The sequence below is a fragment of the Chironomus tepperi genome, unplaced genomic scaffold (genome assembly GCF_022539635.2).
Source record: "Chironomus tepperi strain 1889 unplaced genomic scaffold, CSIRO-AGI_Ctep_v1 contig_170, whole genome shotgun sequence".
NCBI lineage: Eukaryota > Metazoa > Arthropoda > Insecta > Diptera > Chironomidae > Chironomus > Chironomus tepperi.
The window spans coordinates 746,213-770,286 of record NW_027226292.1 but is presented as its reverse complement, the minus strand read 5'-3'; the positions used below and the strand labels follow the sequence as shown (position 1 = coordinate 770,286).

Below are 24,074 nucleotides of genomic sequence, written 5' to 3'. Positions count from 1 at the left end.
ACTCTTCTTATTAAAATTAAAATTATTCACTACTACTTTTTGGCAATAAAAAATTTCTTACATTAATGTTTCATTGGTATGTTTATGCTTTTCACAAAAAAACAATAAATTTTTTTTATATGCTGAATCTTTTAGTACAAATGAGTTGAGTACACACAGAGAGTAAAAAAAAATCTTAAATAATTTATGTCAGTCAGGAACATATGGTTGCAAGATGTCTTTTCCGTCTATTACTTTTGCAAAAACGAAAGAGTGTTTGTAGATTTTATGAAATCTAGTAAACGAAAACGTTTATGTTATACATGCGAGAAAAATATTACAAAATTTATCAATAGATAATTGATTTTTTTTCCTTTTTCTCAGCTTCATTTCGTATAAATATTTATAAATCAAATTGAAATAGATAATACATTAAAACAAAGAATTGTATTTCGCAACGCGTGATTGATATTTTTCAGAACTTACACAAAAAAAGTTGTTTAGGCTTCAGTTCGGAAAGGCATTTTAAAAAATGATGAATTGATCCTTGCTTTATAAATAAAATTTCTCTATATTAAACCCAGACATGAATTAAATAGGAAAGTTAAAAGCTATATTTAATTGATTCTATTCACTTTATCAGTTTTAATAGACGGTTTTTGGCTCTAAATGAAGAATAAGATGATGATGGTCAATTACCCATTTTTGTCCAATTATAGCAAAAAATTTATATCAATTGATTGTTATACGCTTTTTATAGCTATTTAATTTTATTTAATTTATCGGACAGCTTCCATTTTCCTCCTCACTGACTGTCTTAAACGAAAAATATATTGACTGCATTTTTTTACTTTCATTGATTCAACTCGATAGCTTTGAGAAAAGTTATAGAACCGTCCAGTTTCAAATTAACTATAATTATCAATGTACACAGTAAATAAGAAACAAATGTGAACAATTTAGTCTATATTAAAAACATATAGAAGATTTCTAGTGATGTCAATTAATTGCAATTCCTTTAATTTTAATTGAAATTTAAAATGATTTTATTAAAAGCTGTATTTCTTCCTTTTTTGCTTGAATATTGAATTGAATTTCAATGCTGCTACCTACAATGATTCTATTAAGGCTTGTCGTTCGTGTCAGAATTGAAATTGTGCGTTTAATGGAATTTTTAAGTTTTACACAGAGGATAAAAGAAAGAAGGTTACCACCATTCTGTTATTTTTGCTCCTCCTCGCCTTTCATAAATACGAAAAAAATGTCGCGCATGCGACTATTAAGGAAATTCCTTTGCAATAAATACGTATTTCATAATAAATAAACTAGTTGAAAATTAATATGCTAAGTAAGTCTTTCTTCTTTCACATTGAATTATGTTTCTGTTGCTTTTGTGTTTCATTTTCAAAGCTCTTTGAGCGTATAATTGCATTTAAGGCAAAAAAAATCATAATAATAAAACTACATGGAAATTACCTTTACAGATATAATTCGTGCTCTTCGTGTGAGCAATTTGATAAACTACAAAGCAAGAAATAATAAGAAGAAAAGAAAGAAATGAAAAATTTTGTAATAATAAAAGCAAAAGTGATTTTCTGCCTTTTCCACTTGATTTTAATTTCGTTTTCTTCTCCTTTCAATCTCATTTGCTATAATAAAATTAGCAATGAAAGCTTTTTCATTAAATGCTTCCTTATGATTTTAAATTAAAGGTAGACAAAAGTGAAAATAGACACTAATCTTTTAGGAATCTAATTTCTTTAAAATAAAAAAAAATGCAAATGCGTTACATGCACTGAATATTTATACATGTATGTCTAATATTTAGCTCTGTCATCTCATATGTACGCCTGCCATCACGAATCTAATTTAAAAATTCACCTTTGATGATAATAAACTATGCGTAAAATAGAGCGAGTTGTCGTCGCAATGTGAATAATAAGAAAAAGGCTCTTATGGCGTAAAGATTGGGTAAACGGCATTAAAAAAGATAAAAAACCATAAAACAGACTAAAATACATGAATTTTAAATATATTTGAAATCATCTTTGAGGTTGTTTTTGCATAATAAATTTAATTAAATGTAGAGAAGTGTGCACTTCAAAATACAAGTTCTTTTTCAAAAGTGCCGGTTGCTGCGGAAAATTGGAATGAATCTTTTCTTTATGGTTGAAAAAATACTAAATTTTGATGAAAATAGTGGAAAATTAAAGGGAAAAAGCGATGACTATAATTTAATTAATTAATTTGTCAGTCAGGTGGCGCATAGTCACTTTAAATTTCATTCAATACAACTTTTCTTTTTATTTTTTTAAAAACTTGCTTTCGTCGAGTTTAAAGATTTTCTTGAAACTTTCAATTTTTGACACCGCGAATACAAGCTCGCCCTTATAATGTCTAATGTACAGTTCTTAATTTTTTTTAAGTATTAAATACACCGCTTTACTTTTGTGTGAAAAAAGAATTAGACGGAGAAGAAGAGAAGAAATCAAGTAATTTTTAGGAATTAACATAAACATTAAACAGCAACAGAAAAGCATGATTGTTATGGTTCACAAAATTTTGAATTAATTTGTTTTTTTTTTTCCTTTCTCCCCCCTTTTATTTTTATGACTTTTAAACCATACATTTGTGAGATTCTCTGTCTGCTGCAAATGATATCTAGTTTGGTTTTTTAATCAAATATTCTTTTTATATCTTTTTACTCTGAGAAATATTTTACAAAGCTCATTTTTTGCTCACACTAAGTTATTGTGTAATTTATCAAAATAAAGAATTTCATTTAGAAATATGCAGCATATTTGTAAGGTATATATTAAATTTGGCTTTAAATAATTCAAGTCACATGCTTCAATAACGAAAAATGGCAACAACGCATTAAGTCGCTAAATAAATTATTTTTCTATTGCTGTCTTTTGAATTTCTTGGAATAACAACAACTCATATGCCAAAACGAATTTTTCAACCAGTCTGAACTATTTTTCATTTTATTGCATCTATGGCTGAATGAAATCACAACAATGTATCACAAACGCTAATGATGTCTAAATAAATAAAATGTGTAATGATCCATAAATGCATTCAGCTTCATTATAATGTTGAAATGTACTTCAAAAAATACACTTAATTGAGTCATAAGTGTTAAAGCAGATTAACTTATAAATTCAAAAACATTGTAACAAGTCCATGAATATCTGCCAATATGCATGTTCATTCAAAAAATCTGCAGTAGCTTATCGAAACAAAGTTTTTTGTTCGATAAAACAGCAAAAAAATACATATTTGGTCAACAGAAAAAGACACTCGTCAGACATCCTTACTTAATGTCATGAAATATAAAAAAGAGAGGTGAAAAAAATTCTTATTGTGTAAATATCACAACTTTTATACAAAATTGAAAAAGAAAATAAACGAAATATATAAAAAAATATTAATCAAAAGCAAATAAAACAGGTATGACAGATTAAAGGAAAAACTCTTCTTTGTAATCGTGATGTTGATACTTTTAAATTTATTTATTTAATAAAAATTGTGTTTGAGAATAACTTCTTACGGCATTTTTGTACATAGAAATAGAAAAGAAAAATATAATTCCCGTAGAAAGATTAATGATTGGATTGAGGCAAAGGTTCTTGATTCATGTAATTTTCATAACAGTTAATTCGTTGATTTTAGGTTTTAAAGATGTAGCATTTGTTCTGTTTCTTAATATTCAAATATTAATAGAGTTAAAAGATATTATAAAACGCACTCAAAAACTAGTTAAATTCATAAAAAAATGTGCAGTTTTAATGTTGCAAAAACAACATGCTGTTCATATTATGTGCACATACATTATATTATTGTATTATATTTTATATAAGGACAAATCAAGGCTTTACGTCAATTAAATAAGAGAAATGAAATAAAGAAATATTTTATGTTTCTTTTTGCATTCCAAGACGACCTTTATGATGTTCCATAATGAGATGCTTGTCATGTTATGTATGGCCACATAGTGGCTTGTAGATATAAAATTGAAATCAAAATGAATAAGAAATGGAAAAAATGCGAATATAGAGGGATTAAAATGTATATTTAATGTGGAATGAACATTTTATAATAATATAATATAATACATAGTTTAGTCTCAGACAACGCTCAAGAACGCTTTAAATGCTTTTCACACATAAAAAAGAACTTCATTATGATGCAAATTGAGATTGAATGGTTTCGTTTACTCTTTTTTTCTTCTTTCAAGTGCTTTTTAGTTGTACTTATTTATTTTTTAAATTTTTCTATTCATTGAATGTAAATGTGATATAGGTAATGACAATTTTACTTTCAAAGTAAGTAACTAGCAAATAGCTTGTCATTGACATGAAGAAAGAAGAAATTTTTCATCACGTCTTGATGCTTTATGTCATATTTTTCAAGAAGGAAATCATTCGAGGAACAGTACAAAGTACGGCTAACTAGCTGATAAAAATTCATAGTTTCAAAATTTTAAGGCAAACTTGATGCACGTTTTAAAAAAAAAAAACTAGCGGAGAGATCTGTTCTATCGAAAATACAAGCAATATTTTCATTATGAGAGTGGAAATAAGCCAGAAGAGTAGTGCTAGTGGAAGCAAAAATATTAATTGAAATCTACTGCTCTGGTGCTTGAGCAATGAAATGTTTATTTTAACTTCTATTTGTGCGACTAGCTTTAGTCGAATGAAATGTATAAAAATGCCCAAAGAAAAAAAATCAAATAGAAAAAATAGAGTCTTTTTTTTGCGAAAAATTATGCGATCGTTTATACAAAGTTATGATTTAAACATAAAAAAATTTGAGAAGAAAAATTGTTCTTTTTCAATATATATTTATATGTATCTATTTTCTCTTTCATCCGCATTACACATATTCGTTCTCATGAATGTCTGAGTAAATTCATTCATACAATGAAAGTGTGCAGAGAAAATGAATGATGATGAAAACAACAAATGCCAATTCCGATGAGGTCATTGTGATAGGGTTAAATTTCAAGCAACATTAATTAAATGGCATATTATTTTTATCACATAAAAAATATTAGGAATTTTTATCGAAACAATTGCACATCAGATGTCAGCAATAAAAAAATAAGTTCATTGCATTAATAAATAATTGCATACATGAGTTGACAACTTAAAAAATCTGTATGTGTTAAAAGTTTAACACAAAACAATGAATTAATTCGTTTTATTTGTAATGTTTATTGTTTTTAAACTTTTGAGTCTTTAGACGATTCTCCTCGATTTATTTGAAGTGTCAATGACTTGTACTTTTACATATAAATTCCTTATTCTTCATTAACGTGTCTTGGATTCTCAACTTTATTGTTCATATTAGTTGTTAATTACAACAGAAGTCAGATCTGGTACAAACGTTGTTAAACAATATTTTCAAGTACTTTAATGTTCATGTAGTTTGTACTCAAATCTACTTAAATATATTTATTCGATAAATCATTGTTTTTTTTTTTTCAAAAATGATTTCATTCGTTTTCCCACAATGATGTTAAGTAATATGTTGATTCATTTTTTCTTTCAATATTTGAATCTTAAAACTATTCGTTAAAATTTTATTGATTTGATATTAAAAATAGTTAGTTCTTGTTTATACTTTATGCGATGTTTAAAGATTCTTGTCAAACAGCTAATAGAATAACTTGATTCGTTGTGATATGCCTTTCCTAAAATATTGAAATGTTTACATTCTAATTGAATGGATAACTCATGTGGAAACGAATGAAAAAGTAGTTGAGAAGAATGCACTACATGGACAGTTGAGTACAAACGCGTATGATATGTAAAGAGGTAACCGGAAATTCATACTAGAACTGCTTTTCTATTTTATGTAAATTTTGTTATTATTACATAACATTCTCTTTGCCACTGTAGTTTTATTTACTAGATTTTTAAATGAGAAAACTATTGGGAAAATCTCATAAGCTTGTATAGAATTGTTAATTGATTGCATGATTACAAAGAGTAGCTATATTACTATGGAACTACACAAAAATATACAATTTCCTGTGAATTTGAGGCGGTAACTTTTTTTGAAAAGAAACCAGAAAATGTTTGATTAAACAATTGGGTGCTTAATTTGGTTCTGTAAACATCAAGTAGAGGGTGTTTGTGATGCTTAGAGGTCTTAGTGTCAAAACGCCTAGCTTTTTTGTGAAACTTCTTTATTTTGTACATAAATGGTAAGAAAATTGTTGCAATTTATAGAGACACTGGTGGCGCCATTGAATGCAATTTGTATTTTTCTTTGGATTTTTAAATTGAATTTTATGACCACAACAATATTTTTCCGTATTAAAAGTAATATATCTACATGTATACGATCTTGACAATAAGTATTTCTGCCATATTACCAAATTAGATTTGCAGATGTTTTTCAACTACTACTTATGGAAGTGAAGATTGTTTTTTGCGTTTGAAATCTTTTAAGACTATAGCAATCGAGTGGAGGCGCTCAAGTAATTTGATGGCTTAACTCAACTTTGGATATGTCTTTAACTTGTTATTCATTCATTCATTCATTCATATTCCATGAGTCTGAAAAAGAAATCCGCTACCACCCACTCTAATTTATCTCAATGAAGAAAAAAGACATCGAAGCCCAAAAAGAGCTGATTTATACAATAAGTAAAAAATGCCAAAAACTGTTTTTCTCTTTTCCATTTTTTAAAATAGAAATATATAGAGGAACCTCTACATTGTCATTTATTGCTGTCCATTATTGGACATTGGGTTTTTTATGCCTTCAGACTTTACTTTATGTGCTGTTCAAAATGAGAAGCTTGAAATCAAATAAAAATCATTCGAGAAATTGTATATTTCAACAAATTTGAAATAAAATGTAATCGTTCATGTCGCTTCGCAAGAAAATGTCTCCACATAAAGTCCGCTATCCCATTCATGTTGAATCTGTTCATAATAAAAAGTAATAATGTTATGAAGCGGCAAGAAACAAAAAAATTGACATACACACCGTGCGTCTTGAAATATCTTGTGACCCGTTTTGACTGCCACAATCGTAATAAAATGTTTCATTATTAACTTGAATTGAAAGATTTAGTGGATGCTTAAGAAATGATGAGGAAGAAAGGAACATGTGTATGCTATTTTTTTCCTCATATTAAATAAGATATGTATATTATAATAATCGTAGGTGGAATAGAGAACGGTATGTAGAAAATCACACCAACCAAAAGGTAAAAATTTCATCTCTCATTCTTCATTTTTTTGTACTACTCGTGTATACTATTTAAAAAGAATCATGAAAATAATACGAAAATCAAATAAGATTTGAGTGGCATATGCTGTGAAAATGAAACTATTAGAATAAAATGTATATAAATTGTTGTTAAATGAAATTTTGCAGATTTTTTTTATGCTTTTGAATAGTGTGAAGAATTTTTATGGCTTTAGTTATTGTAAAATTTATATAGCTGAATGAAATATTTGGTTTCATAAAATATGATCGGAGATTAAACATACAAAAAAATTTCTTTGTAGCATATTTAATAACAAACTAGCTTTTCTTCAAAAAAAAAAAAGGAAAAATGATTTCTTAAGTTCATTATGTGACTTTTTGGCATGCTTTGTATTTTAGATGAAATTTATTTGTCTTTTGGTTATGATAATATGATTTGCAATTCGATATTCGACACTTTATTGGTCTCCAACAAGATATGTGATGTTTTTAAAATAATATTGATGATATATCATTTCATTTGATTCAATTTTAAAAGTGTTTCTTTAAGCTTGATATGTTAATAATCAGCAATATAATTTTTTGGTTCTCGAAAAGTTGTAGATCTTGCTCAATTTAAGTGGCGGTTTTAATGGTTTGGAATTCAATATAAATTTTAGTCATTAATTGCCCTCTGGATGATTAAATACACAAATTAAAAATACTTCTTAAATTTCAAACTATTAAAAATTATTTTCATGTCCTGCATTTCCATAACGACTGTATTAGATATCAACGAACGATGCATGGATGTAAACTTTTGCTGTTGCTACTGAATTTCAAAAAATGAAAACATTCATTGATTGATGCTAATAAATTCCGAGATATGATATATTTTTCTCTCGCTTCGCTTACTATTTGGTATCTTTATGTTATGCTTATATCATCGTTAGCTTATTCTAACACAATCATATCAAATATCAATTTGCATAAGTAATGATCTACTGATTACAACACTTGATTTTACTGCTTCTCTTGCTTTTTTGGTTGCGTAATTTTTTATTCGTCAATAAATATTTAGTTTCAAAAACTGATAAATAACTGTTGTAAAGATTCATAACTAACTTCGGAACATGTGTAAAGGTTTCCGATCGACAGCTCAAAAACAATAATAATTGATAAGATAATAAATCAAATCAACATGACTAAGGAATTCAAGTTCCTTATCGATTTTAAACACTTTTCAAAATGTAAAAAAAAATCTAAAGTTTGTAATTTTATATCAAAAATCATGACTGGATCTAGAAATGATCAAAATGATTTTTTTTCATAATGTACCTTTTGAAACGAAAATTTTGGTATTGATTCGATAAAGAAACTTTTATTTCTTGTTTTTAAAAATTTCTTGAACATACACATAAAGATTATCCAATGAGCTATTTTAAATAAATTAATGTTTACTACATTGAGTGCATGTTTGATGAAGCACAACACTTGAGAATGCCAAAAAATAAAATTTCTCGAGAGCATTTTTGGACAGATATTTAAAACTCCACAACGTAGAAGAATTGAAGCACTCAGCATTTGTAGATATATATATACGAAAACAACATGTTTTAGTCAGCAGTAATATGATTATTATGTAAAATAATCTCCAAAATGATGGAGAATGAGAGCGAATGTCTTGGATAAATTGGAATCTGAGAAACTGGAATATGGATTAAAAGAGCATAATAAATAAAATAATTTTTTCTTTTCCTTTGACTTCTTTCTACTCATGGAATTTGCATATTTTTTACATATAAACACATTTTTATTTTCTTTAATTCGACTAATTCCAATTTCGTAAATTGAGAGATGTAGAAGAAGAATTAAAAAAAAAAAAAAAATAAAAGATTTTTTCCAAGTTTATCGTTCTAAGAAATATTTTCTTTTCGGTCAATTCTTTTCGAGATATCAAAACAAGAAATCTTTTATGAATAATTTTTCATTGCTTTACATATACTTAATTAACATCATTAAATAATCAATCTTTTTAATTTTTAAAAAATGCAGCATATTAATAACCACTTTCGCATTTCCTGTCAAAAGTATTTAATTCATATGAAGATCATTATTTAAATCAATTTATGAAATGTTTTAAATATGAATCATTGGACATTTCTGATGCATTTTTAGTGAAAAATATTTATAGAAGCAGCTAATAATGAAACTAAAATGAATGTTTTTAGTTCGAATGATTTTTATAGGCACATACAAAAAATAATAATAAAACGAGTATATATATTTCAATGTCACGCAGCCCTGATTTCTCGCCCCTCATTGAACTTAACTGATTGGGAAAATAATTCATGCAATAAAAATTTCTACTTCTTCATTGACTTCGTTACTACCCGCACCCGCATTGCTATGATGATTTACATTTACAAAAATGTTCTATTGATGAGAATTTATTAAAAATGCAAAATTCTGATGTGCATTCGTCAGGAACGGAGGAGGACTGTGATGATGGTGGTTTGGAAACATTTGAGTAGAGAATAAAATTTATTTCCTGCTATTCAACTCTTATCAATGAAACGAGACTAAGAACTTGCCAACTTTCAATTAAAACGATTAAATTTCCCATCGTATTTATCATTTTTATTGAATTTAATTCGATTCAATTATTATAACTTGTGTATTTGTATGGGAAACTAATATTCTTAAAGCTAAGAGTACACTAAAAAGAGTAGTAACAATAACAAAAAAAAAGAGAGCAAAGTATGTGCACAATTCCAGAAAGAGGGTCAGTAAATTAAAATTGCGAAAAGGAAGAGGCACGGCACGTCAAAGAATAGAGGCAAGCAATAAATTCTTCAACTGTTACGACGCTTAATCTTTTTAAGAATAATTTAATCTAAAATCTATCAGAATCTGGTTTCATAATACGAGACTTTTCAGCTACGAATTATGAAGTTACTCAATGCAATTATTACTCAGAAATAAATGTAAAAATTAATAAGTGACCAGACTTTCTTTATCTTAATTCATTATTCGAATCTTTTTATTTTAATTTCTTCTGCATGTTGATATTTCTTGCAAAAACCAATAAAAATTTATTGAAACCCAGACAGTGGATTAAATTTTCATTTTTTATTTTGAAAATATTTTATGATCTTCGTGAGCTTAAGATTTGTAGAAATTAATGAATTTTTATGCTTTTGTTGAGGGAAACATTATGCAAAATTTAAATTTTTCATCTGCTGATTTTTACGACGATATAAATGGTATTTGGTTTATTTTTGAGAATAGTCATATAATTATTGAATAATTTATGACAGCAAGGATAGACTTTTATAACACTTCCTTCCATATAAAGCAGTTTAAATTGAAAACTAATGACTATGTATTTAATCTTTGTGGATTCACTCTGCATTTTCACATAAATATCTTTCTTATTTTCACATAAATATCTCTTTCTTAAATATACATGTAGTATTAAAGAGTAATTTGTCTAGTTGTTAATTTACTTAACATAATCGCCAATTTGGGATAGTAATTAAAATATATATAAACATATATATTGCTTTAGTTAAAAAGATTTAAATGTCTAAAGTTGGGAACAATTATCGCAATTGAGCTCATCGTATACAGTCCTTTTGTTTTTAATCGACGAAGCAGAAAGCGTTTCAAAATAAAATTTATTCCATCTCTTCAAAGCAAGCATTGTACTTACTAATGACAAGAAAAGTAATAATAAATAATTGTGTCATTTATTTATGTCTTTTTTTCATTCCTCAAAAGTTCCTAAAAATTGAATTGAATTAGTATAGAAACTGTAAACCCTACATGTTACCTAGTGAAATAGTTTGACATAGTATATTTATTTTATTGCTTTTGTATTGTGTGAGTGGGTTTAAGTATTAGTTTAAAAAGTATGAATGAATGTGAGATAAAGAGAGAAAAAAATACTCAAAGAAGCTCCCGAAAAATTCAATTTGACAATTCAGGATATTTAGGATTACTTTTTAGTTCTAAATACATTACGAACTCAGTGTTTTTATTAAAAAGAACTTATTTCTTGATTTGATTTCTTAATTTTTTAACCCAAATGCGTATTTTAAGTAGTTTTAAAGATCAGGTGACGGGAAATGAGTAAGCGACTTACAATGAATGTTGAAATTCCAAGTAATATTTAACAAGTTTTGTTGTTGTAAGCTCACTCTCAGTTTACTCAATGTGATTTCGCTCACATTTTATCTTAAATCATCAGTTTTATTTGTTTTGTATTTAATGCTTTCGAAGGATGCGCATTGTAAAATAAAAATTACTCAGTTCTTTGAATAGTTAAAATTATCATAATTTTAAGAAAGTTTCTTTTAAAATACCAAAGAACAACAGTTCCGTAATTTGACTTAACTCTCATTTATAAACAACAAAATTATTAAATTAAATGAGGAAAGCATGAGATTTTTTGGTAATTATATTTAAATTACTTAACTTCAGTTTTCACTTTATGAATTTTGACGTCTAAAATTAATTTGCTTTATATAATAAGAAATATAATTTAGGCCTTATTGGATGATTATCAAGAAATAACAATAATTTCTGTAATTAATTTATTAAATAAATCTGTCAAATCAGAATTTATCATGTTGATCTCTTGTACAGCACAATGAAAATGTTTGAATCGATTGCTCTACATACTAGTGATGAATAAAAGGAATCACACTACAATGTGTGTAAATATGGTAGAAACACGTACAGAAAATCCCGTTAGTACTGAAATGAAAAGATCGCCACATTGTGCAATGTTGTTGTTCCTTTTCTCTCTCTTTCTATCTCTTATGCTCCTTCAGTTTTTATCACCTTTTATGACTTTTCTTTGTTATTATTTCTTTCTTCGTTTTCGTTTAATTTCTCAAATTTATTTACTTTTTCGCGAAACTAAACTGAAGAGAAGGAGAAAAAGCATTATTGCCCTACTAACAGGCCTATCAAAAATTAAATGAAGAAAGAAGAAAATAATAAAAGTTAAGATATAGGACAAATTCAAATTGGTCGCTTGCGGTCATTTGCACATTCATGGATGCCGATGCATTCAAAAATGCTACGTTGCCAGATGAGCAAATTGGCAAAATTAATATTGACTTAAGAATCTTGCATATCAACAATTTTAAGTTATAAAAAAATTGAGTATTGAATAGTTTTTAATGTATTGTTTTTCACAAGAACTGACAAGAATAATTCCGATATTAAATAAATCATCAAGAAAATATCATATCTTATGATAGCACCATACTAACAGTCTGGGAAAAAATAAAAAATTAAAATTTTATTACGAATGAAAATGTTTTCGGCAAAATTTATTGGCTAATTTTATCTCACTCGTCTTTTCCCGTCTCACATCTCACAAAGTAAACTCTTTTTTTTCTCTGGCGAATAAATACTTATTCTCTCATCTACGTGACTCATTCATGTTATCAACAGCATTTCATATTCTATGTATGTCTAACTATTAAAACATGTGCCTATGAATCGTATCTGTTTAATGATTCTTCTAAATTCTTGAACTTCTTAAAAGATCTTTTATCAATGCCATCATACTGATGAGTGAATACCATTGTGTCATAATTTAAAAGTAACAGTACCTTGAAAATTATTGTAATTTTAAAATTAAAAATAAATTAGTGTTTAATCAAATTATATTTAAATATAACTTTTTAACTTTTTGGAACGGATTTACTGTCATCCAACAGAGTTATTAATCTAGATTATAAAAATTGAAATGCTCTCTCATCAAAATTAAGTTTGAAAAGATTAAAATCAAAATATATTTAAGTAAAATCATGATGAGGTGTACTTTTTATATTAATGAAATATCTTTTCACACTCTAAAGTAAGCAAGTAATAATTATAATATATTTGAGCACAAAAAAGAAAGAGAAAAATATTGCTAGTGTGCCTCTCATCTAAGAATAGTGTATTCGAGTTGTTGATGGATTCATTTACATTTTCACACAAAAATCTATGTCAGAAAAATGTTTTCTTTCCTCTTAATTTTTGCTTCATTTCTAATGCTTATATTACTTTTTTTACGAGAGTGAATGAGAAAGAGGAAATTATGAAACGTGGAGGAAAGGAAAATAATATCTTCCAGTTGTGAATGATCTGGAATCGTGCAAATGTTTAAGAAGAAAAATCTTAGCAGCAAATAATCTAAAAATACATTTTGAAATGATTTTTCTTCTCGTCTATCATTTTTGCGTTTTCTGCATAAACATTCTCAAGACAACCAACGAAAATCGAGATAGTAGCAGTTAATGTCTGACGTCAGTATTCATTTAATCATACTTTTGAAGAGAATAAATCATTTGGTTTCTAACTTAAGTATAATTGACAACGCAAAAGAAATTGAGCTTTATTTAAAGGCATTCATTGGCTGTATCTGTGAGGAAGTTAGTTTTTGCATGCTGCTTTGTTTATATTTTTAGTTCTAAGAATTCCTTTGCAATTCGAAAAGTTATTTACAATAATTTTGTACAATGTTTCAAATATATCATATCCAATATTGAGCATTATTTATTGAAGATGCATAAAAATTAAATTATTTCAACACGATCAAGAAATATGAATTGATGCAAAAAAAATCATGTCCATGCAAAGTTTAATCGAAATTAATTAATTTAACATGATTCATAAAATATTCAAATATTCTTTAAAAATCTGAAAAAATCAAGAGAAAGGAACAAAAACTTCTTGAATCAAGATTTCAACGCTAAGTGCTTGTATGGTATGTTTTTCTTATAAGGAACACACTCTGTGTATTGTATGACATCATGATTCTTCCAATCGCGCTCTTTTTTGTTTACAAATTTAATATTTAAATTCATGTTCATTTCGACTTAAGTATTCTTCTTTCCCCTACTTTTGTGCGGTATCGTTTTCTTCATTCTTCAGATATGTACAGAAAAAACTGTTCTATATTTGGACTAAATGTTTTTCGGAAGAGATTAAACTCAAAGATTTTTGAAAAATTACTAACATTGTTTAAGAAAATGTAGCGACCAAAATAGATTAATTTCAATATTTTCCATTAGTTCTTCTTGTAAGGTTTTTATTTCTTCTTCTTTTTAAATTTTAGGGACCTTCACTCATCAATATTGTGCCTAAAATTAAAATTAAGAATAATTAGTAATCAGAGCTACGATAACTTTTAATTTAAAACCTTAAATTTTAATACACCTACACAGTAAAGCTGATTTAAAACTTCAGAATGTCTTCGAATCATACTTTGATGAGGTTTCATGCCACACCTGTTTTTATGGTGATAAAAAAGAAATGAGAATTTTTATAATGATGAAGAAAATTGGAAATTAGTTTTCTTATAACATCCAATACTGGTTTTTTCTTGTCATGCAGAGTAATTTTTATGAATGAGAAAAATGCAAATGAGAATCGTTTTTGAACAGAAAAAGACGAATATGAGAACATTTTTAATATACTTATGTCGCCTTGATATGAGAATCGTTTAAATATTCTGTGCAAATGTTTTCTTTTCTCAAAATAATATGTATTTTAAACTGTGTGATTCTTTGAAGATGGTTTACGTTTAACAAGTTATCAATATTGCATTTTCCTGTCTTTTATATGACCAACAAAGAGCAAGAAAACGTGCGGATGCCAAAACTCGTTTATGATAATGATAAATGCGATATGGCAGTTGGAAGAGAAATAAGAAAACAAATTGATTGAATATCAAAGTAAAGGATTTCTTCTTTATTCAATTTGTGTTCGGACCAAATGAAATTTAAATTAATAAAGCTATCATAAAAAATCGGCGTTTGAATTTAACTCAAAAATATGAGAAAAATATTTTTTGTTCCTTCTTACTGTCAGATTGTCATTTGTCTTCCATTTCAAAGTTTTGTGGAATTTAATTTCCTTAAAACGTTAAAAGATTTTTGACGTTTAAAGTTCATTGCGTTTAAAAGGATTTAAAAATGTTGGTACAATATTTTGCAAGCTTCATAATTATTTTGTAATGGATTTTATGAATGTCGGTCGTAAACATTGTTTCATTTTCAAAATCACTGTGATTTTATAATAAACTCTTTAGGAATTCGATATTATTTTAAAATAATTGTTATGTAAATAGATTCGTGAACATTTAACTATTAAGATTAACTGGACATTAAACAGATGTCATGCTAGTGCTTTAAGGGGTTGTTATTTGATTTACAACTTTCAAGGTGGTAATAATAAGCATAAAAGCCTTCTTCATGTCACACATTGCAAAGGAGTCATTTCAAGGGCTTCCTAATGTATCAGGAATGAATGCCAGAAGTAAGAGCTGCATTTGCTCGTGGGTATTAAAAATATAAGAGTTGAAATTGATCAAACAAAAAAGAGTGAGCAAAATTGTGTTGGTGGACATTAAGGTCTCACGACTCTCAACTAAGATGAATTAATGGATAATTTAATAATAATAAATCAAGCACGATTAAAATCATGAATCTATTGGTATGACAGCAGCTGGTTATTTATGCATTAAGATGCTGCATTCAGCAGCTACAATATTTTTTTTTGCAAAATGCTAAATTAGTTTTCTTGATGAAATGGACAAATTTCTTTCTCTTATTCATCTTAAAATTCAGATAATGTACCGACATTGATTCATGGGTTTCAATTAATTTTATGTCATTCTTATTTCGATTGCTATGGACGACTATTTTTATTTTCATAAAAGTAATACGAACATGAAACAAAAATCAATTCGAAATTAAAGTTAATCCAGATTAATTTATATCCTCCAGCAAAATATCGAATTAATATCTTAATTATGCCATACCTCATCGAAAATTTACTTTTACTTTTATTAAAAAGTCATAAAGAATCAACTGATGTAAAAAAAATCAATACAAATCGTAAATCTTAATAATCCTAGATAAAATTTTCTTTTTGGAACTTTTTGTTTAAGTTTTAGTACATATGTGTTAATATAAAGCATAAAAAGTTTGTGGCATAAATTAATGTACCCATACTGTGATCTTATTGCATTTAGTGCTAATTTTGTTTTATTTTCATTTCATTGCGTTTATGTTTTCTTTCAATAACGAGCGTGCTTGTTGCAAAACATAGTGAGTACTTAATAAATAGCTTTCGATAGTACATGCGATTTACTTGCAGTCAAATTATTGCACTTGTCGTATGTGTATTTATATTCTACACTCTGTCGTTGCTTGTGATGAAGTTAAAATAAAAAGACGTTGAGTGCTAGCTGCTGCCTTTTATTAACCTTGACTTGCATACATGAATATTACATATATTTGCGCGCGATATATTCAATGTTTTATTGGTTTTTATATAGAATGTAATATCAATATTAATTAAGGTATAAGGAGAAAAATACAGTCATTGGAGATAAGAGTGTATTTTAATGTCCCTAAGATTTTCATCTTGAAAATGAATTTACATCCTACATATCTTATAATTTTCTGATAAAAAATTTATAGCAGTGGCATTTATTGATGGTGAAATCCATTTGAGGCTTTATTTTTATTTCTACATATTAGATACTGATACAATGATATATATTTGTACTTAATTTATATAAACCGCGTCATATTTCTTTTAGTTCTCCATCAAAGTTGATGGTCGAGTTTTTTTTCTTCGTGTATGATTTCTGATAATTTTATCGTGAAGAAATTTTATGTCATTTCTATTCAAATGTTTAAATTAATATACATAAATAAAAAAAGAAATCATGTCATGTTACACATATATGCATATGTCGTCATCGATCCATCATGTTGAAATGATGCTTTTTGATACTTTATGTGTTGTGTTAAATATATGTCTGGATACTTAATAAACAATTTTTACTTCTTTATCTTCTTCTTTTCGTTTTTCATCTTAAGGAAATAATGGATGACAGTCACATTCTCGCAAAAAGGGAGTGTAAGATGATGTTTTTAGTATACATGATTCTTTGAGATTGACAAATTCTAAAAATTAGAATTGTCTTGATAAGAATGATTATTTAAATTTAAGCTATATACTGTAAATAGTAAGAATAATAGTTATTCACTTACTTAATTTATTATGAAAACAACAAGCCCATCCATTGTGTACTTTTCTTAAAGAAAGCCAAAAAATAAACCATTATTTATATATGGACAAGTTATATACATACTGTCGCCATTTACACACTTCAAAACTGATTTCTATGACTATATATGAATAAATTGATTCTCTTTAAAGCTTTTCTGTCTTGTGGGCAAACACATTGAATTATATTAAGACAAATTTCCATCAAGTTATGGAAACATAGACTATAAACTATTTTCGTTGTTTATAATATTTTTGAATTAGAAATCCTAATTGTATTTCTATCTTTGCTACACCTACAAATCTTTATATATGCTGGATATAGTTAATAAATGACGATTCAGAACATCACAAAATTTTTAATATTTTTACAGTATGTACAAATGATTAGATTTAAAAAATGACATCCAAAAGATTAGATAGAGTCTGACAATACTTGAAAATGAAGATGAGGAGAAGAACCTGATATATGATTAACATAAGAAAACGTTAAGGTGATGATTCATAAATTTGAGAATATTGAAGAGAAAAAAAAGCTCTTGTGTATTAATGTATTTATTTTTTGACGAAAATACAAATTACGACAACAATGATGTTAAGTTAAACATTTGTCCATCTAATAACTCCAAGCCTACACTCTTGTATGGTAGTATGTTTGGTATTTGATGAATTTCATGAAAATGATGAATAAATAGGAATGAAGTAATCTGATCTCAACAGCACTATTTTTGGTTCTAAGCTGCTAATTAAAATTTCAAATTACTGTGATATTCTTTTGAAAAAATATCCTCAAATATATAAAAGTTTTTATGAACATCCATACTCAATTTAATTTTTAATATGACCGATAAGAAATTAATTTTTAAATATTATATTAGTTTTCAAGGACCAGTGCTTTATCTTTATTTTCACTAATCAATAAATACTTAAATAAAGTAATTATTTTTTCGTCATAAACAGAAACTATGAAAATTGAGCGATAACAAGGTATTAACCATAATCCACTGTTTTTAAGTCATTTGGTTTTGTCAACGGAACTCGTTTTAATGACTACAATGGTTGTCTTTGTATCTTTTAACTAAGGATGATATTTTAACTTAATTATGTTAATTAATTCAGAGTTTAATGTCTTGTAGCATAAAATTAAGTTTCTCCTTACACAATTCATTCATTATGATTTGGCTTTTGTTTCACGATGATAGAATTGTTTTCATTATACATGCATATTAAGCTTTGGATGCTTTAATTTTCAAATTTTAATTGCGTAATCTTTAAAAATGTTCAACGGAATGAAGGCTTATGCTATATGATAAATTACTTAATAAATTATTTCTAATTAATACTCTTAAAAATATTTTAATTATTGATAAACTTAATATTTTCAAAATTAAGTATTTTTAAATCAAGATAAATAACCTAAGAACACATGCATCCTCGAAAAATCTCAATTAAAAAGTCAATACGGAACTTGGTTGAACTTCTTTATAAAATTTATTTTCTTCAAAGTAATAATAATAAAAAGTTTTACTTTCTCGCCATATTTGAAAATGAAGCTTTCTGTAAAGTGTTAAATCAAAATTTAGTAATTACCTCTTCAATGCCTTTATATATGGCTTGATTAAATTGCTCCACGAAGTATTGCAAACAAACAAGTTGATTATTTATTGCAATTTGGGGTAATTATTTGATCGATTTTGAAGACATTTTATTGTAACTTGCATTTTAAATTAATGATATTTTGAGCTTGTTACTTAGTCAATGCATATAAAGACCCAACGAACTGCGAACATTTTTTTAAGTGAAAATAAATAATAAATTGTGTTGGGTTGTGATTTTTGAATTCTATAAAAGTTTTATTAACTTCATGCTTTAGTCATTACTTTGAAAATTGCGCTCATGACATACAAAAAATTGTTTATGGATTTTAAATGAAGCGCTTAATTTTTGTTCAATTGTTTTCATTGTTTCATAAATCTTCTCTCGCATTGTCGTTATGAATGGTCAGGAAGTTTGCTTGATGATTCACGTAATATGCAAAATTAAAAATAAAATATTCAACTATATAGTAGATACAAAGTTATAAGTTCAAAATTTCATAATTTGAGAAATAAAAAATGTGTGCCTAGGTAGTTTTTAATACTCAAATATTTAAAGTATCTTGTGAAAACTTAATTTCTCTCGTACAAATAATATTTTCCTCTCCTTTTCTGTTGATTCACATCAAATATAATTTTTTCACAGATGATGTTGGTTTAGTAAGCAATAAGTGTTTTTGCTTCGAAGAGAATCAAGTCTATTCAGATTCTTTTAATATTCATACGGTTACTCTTAAAGACGGTTTCGTTGAACTCTAAAATACCTAAATAGTATGCAATTTTAAGATTACTAAAACTACATTTGTCTATTTCGGGTTTTAAAATAATCTCGTACTGTCTCCTACAATGATTTTAAGAATAACTTATTGTAGTATCACTTCAAATAAAATGTCTAATTTTCTTCATCTTAGCATTGTTACTATGGTGGAGGTCTTCGTCAGAAAGAAACATAAAGCGTTTATAGTTTATCTCTATTTTGTATACCTCATGTTTTGAATCCACATGTGTTGAATAATGTTCTAAAATCCTTAATTTATGAATCAATTTTTTAATAAAATTTTATACTTATTTTCTAGAAATTGCCAGAGTAAGAGCATCATTATTTCAAATAAATGGCGTACGAAAAGAACCACTTCAACTCCCAGAACCAGACGGTGAAACAGTGACACTAAATGAAAAAGTATATGTACCAGTAAAAGAGCATCCAGATGTAAGTACAAAATATTTTTTAATTATTCGTAGATTTTTGCATCTAATGTCGACTATTCCAAATTAAGTAGAGACAATTTTATGGTAAATGTACATACTTTCAAATTACATGTTCTTCATGATTTCTTATGACTCACTCAAATTAAGTGTGTTCATGAATGAATGAATGGAAAAAGGCATCAGAAAGAGTTTTTTTTATTTCTTCTAATTTTTGATCATCAATGCATTGCGATGTGTCTAATTTTAGTTAACGTTTTTGTTCATTTTCTTGCTTCGTTGCTATGAATGAGAAATCTTTTGTAAATGTTTTCCTGATTCTAATAGCTAAAAAAAGTAGCGTTGATGGAAAATTGTGTTATATTTAAATCAGGAAGTTTATAGAAAAATTACGATTTCGCATATTTTCTGCCACATGCCAAATCTACAAATCTGAAAAAAAGTTTCAAATAGCAAGTAGAGATACATTAATGATTGATTTTGTACAAGAAATAATAATTTATTAATTAAAATACCATTAACATGAAATAGAAAATAAAGCACAAGGTAGTTAATGGTTTATTAAGAACAAAAATTTTGTCAATACAAATTACTATTAACATTCTTTTAGAACAAGTATAGGCTTTTCTATAATTTCCTTATAACGAATACTTATTCCTTTAACAGCAAACAACTCAATCTTGTTTCCGATTTTCTTCTTTTAGTAAACCAATCTACAAGTTATTCATAGAAACGAGATAAATTTAGTTTATTATGGCAAATGCTAGTTTCATTGACATGATTTTGCGCTATGTATACATTTTTTGCCTTTTATTTCTTTGCTGCAACGGAAATGATGCGCTCTTAATTATTTGCCTCAGCTATTTTTTTTTTCATATTTTATGTCAGCATATGTCTTCAATATTTATCTGGTTTAAGTTTCTTAGATTAACCTTTTTGTCATCTTAATTTAAAGCGTGATCTATCCATTGGTGTTTAAGATTTGTGACGGTAATTTAGAGCAATTTACTGTCAAATAATTGGTAAACTTAATGACTTTTAATTAGATTATAGACATTTTGTTGAAGCAAGAAAAAAAATAACGAATTTTCTGCATGAAATAAATTTATGATTAAGAAAGATCAAATAGGCAGAAAATTTTTGGAATTGCGTATAATTCAAAATTTCATCGCAACTTTGTTGCATTATATGCATGAAGTTTAATTTAGTTTTTTATTGTTATTTAAAAGTGACGAGTTGCAATTTAAATTTATTTACTATTTTATATCGGCCTAAAAATATAAAACTTTACTTCAACTTTTGTTTATGCTATCAAGAATTATTGAATTTTTTTGCCAAACCCTAAGAGTTTTGTGTATAATTTTAGCATCACGTTGACCTTCTCGTTTTGTGACTCTTTTCTAATGATTATTTTCATTAACTTTAAAACTTAAAATGGAGCTCTCGCAAAGCGTAACTAAAGATTTTAACAATAGGATACTATTTTATGAACATTTGTTGAATGTCAATATTTTAATAGCCGTAGCTTGATTTCAACGACATATATTTCACATTCTTGAAAAGGTATAAAATATTCAGGACGCATAGTAAAGCTCAATGTAATGCAGTTAAATTATGACGAATCACCGTATCTTTAGTGTTACACTATGCTACTTATTAAGTTACTTTATGATGACATATTTAGTATCTAAACTGGCATCATTCCAATTGTAAAAAGTTTTCTACAATTTCTAATGGATTGATTTTTTTTATGAAATGATTCATTGTGTAGTTTTTTAAGTAACATAAACAGTTTGGTTGTATTCATATCATTCAATTGTGTAGATAACGCTTTCTTATCAAATGGCAAACTGTTTCTACTTTACATCCAATCAGTTTGCGTCCGACAATAGTCGTGTTTCTTATCTGAAATCAAACACAAAATAATCGATTTTATTGGTAGCTTCTGAGGGCGTAAAATTCTGTATTGGTTTTGGCCACTTTAATCAAATACTTGAATTTTATTTGAATTAATAAGTTCAAAAAAACATATAAATCACATGTTTGTTTGAAAATGCCATGAAAAAGTATTTCGGTTTTCTTATCATAAAAATGCGGTTTATATTTGCTACATCAGCGTGGAATTCAAATGAGTTATTTTAACTAAAAACTGTTGTAGTAATGTCAATTTGAAGTTCCTTACTTTTTTATGTGTAAAATATTTATCAACTAGTGATATTCTCAAAACATAGAAAATAAAAAAATACTTTTATTTTATTAAAAAAAAAAAAAACGAGGAAAGTATGATGATGATCATGATCATGATGCTGTTTTATGTTTTTAGTAGTGTAAGAGGAGTAAAGAATTCAAGAGGAAAAAGAAAAATAATTTTTATCTTAAAGATTTTTTTTCTCTTCCCTTCGTATGTTGTAAAAATAAACAGAATTATTTATTGCTGTAGCACACAATGTAGTGTCTTGTAGTTCGTTAAAGAATTACAAATGAAATACAGTGTATATTATATGAATGGTCTTTAAGCCCCTCTGATTCCTATACGTTTTTCATTGAGTTGAAATCTTTTGAATTGTTAAAAGAATCATGAAAATAGACTAAATAAAAAAAAATTTACACCTAGAAAAGAAGAAACTTTTTCATTGTCTGGGAAAATTTCATTTTCTTCTGTATTTTTGGCTGTGTTGTGTTTTTTTTTTTTGATTGGATATATAGCAGCAATAAAAGTTCATTTTATTTACATCTAATTCAATCGAATTGAAAAGCGATTTTTATATTTCAAGCTACCATATGGTCGATGGCATTAAATAACAAAACTCAATCGTAATATTTTTTTTTGTATGATGAATCTAGGCCATGATTTTTCTAATTTTATTATAATATCGACAAAAAATGACAAATTCTATTCTATTTTGTTTTTGTGTACATATTTTTTCGATTTAATTTTTTAAGGTGTGTAACAAACTCTTTTTTGAACGCTGTTCCTATTTATTTATTCTCAGTCTTGTGTGCTCTGTTTTATTTCATATTTGTATTGTTCTTTTTCTTAATAAAAGAAAATATTTGTTTCAATGACTTTAAGAAAAAAAAAAAAAACTTAACTTTTAATGCTCTTTCGACTTTTAAATGACTTTTTCTGACTTAAACATACAAGTCGCGTGCATAGAATGAAGTAAGATTTTTAAGCTTTTGATCAAGCAAGAACAGATTATTTTTAAACATTTTAATCTAGATTTGTTTTGTGAGGTTGATTAAATATAGTAACTGCTTGACAATAGAAGTGCTTTCTGTTTGAATATCATTTTTTAAAACACACATCAATGGTCTCTCAACTTACTATAGTTGCCTTTTTTATACCAAACACTCGAGTGAACATAAAGTTGATACATTTATGATTATGGTGTAATTTTTTCATAAATACTGACATTGGGTGAATGAATAAATAATTCATGTGACTCACTTATAAGACACTTAACATGCTGTTATAGGCACACTCGAATGTCTTAGTTGGCAGAAATTATTATTCAAGTGAATTTTTATGTACAAAATCTGAGAAACTTTAACAATGAATCTAAAGTAAACAATAGTAATGGAACAGATTAAGTAACAATATATTTCTCTTGTTTTCTTAATTCTTTCTTACATTACTCCTCCAAATATCTTTGGTGCTTAAAATGCACACGGGAAGTGACGAAGTGTACATTTCTTTAAATGTGTGCAGTAAATCGAACAAGAAATAGGTCATGTCTGAGGAAGAAATGTCTAATTTATTTTTAAATTTAGAACTATACACTTCTGTAAAGAGAAAAGGTTCCTTTACATATTTCTGCTTACATACATCTCTAGAAACATATTTTTCACTTCAAATGACATCAGTTTGACGATATTTTTCAATCAACGGGAACTTTAAGTCTATTTTAAAACTACATATAACATTCTTATTCATGCAATCATAATGCAAGCAGCATTACTTTGCTGAAAATTGATTTGTCAGAGATTTAATTT

The 24,074-nt window shown here is 26.9% G+C and overlaps 1 protein-coding gene across 2 annotated transcripts in view; it reads left to right on the top strand.

Annotated features, from left to right (window-relative positions):
* Positions 1 to 24,074, top strand: part of how (protein held out wings) — a 42,410-nt gene that overhangs the window by 2,329 nt on the left and 16,007 nt on the right. For both annotated transcript variants that reach the window (XM_070638104.1, XM_070638105.1), the window contains exon 2: positions 19,949 to 20,082. In XM_070638104.1, the coding sequence (XP_070494205.1) occupies positions 19,949 to 20,082 (134 nt within the window). The remainder of the gene's footprint in view (positions 1 to 19,948; positions 20,083 to 24,074) is intronic.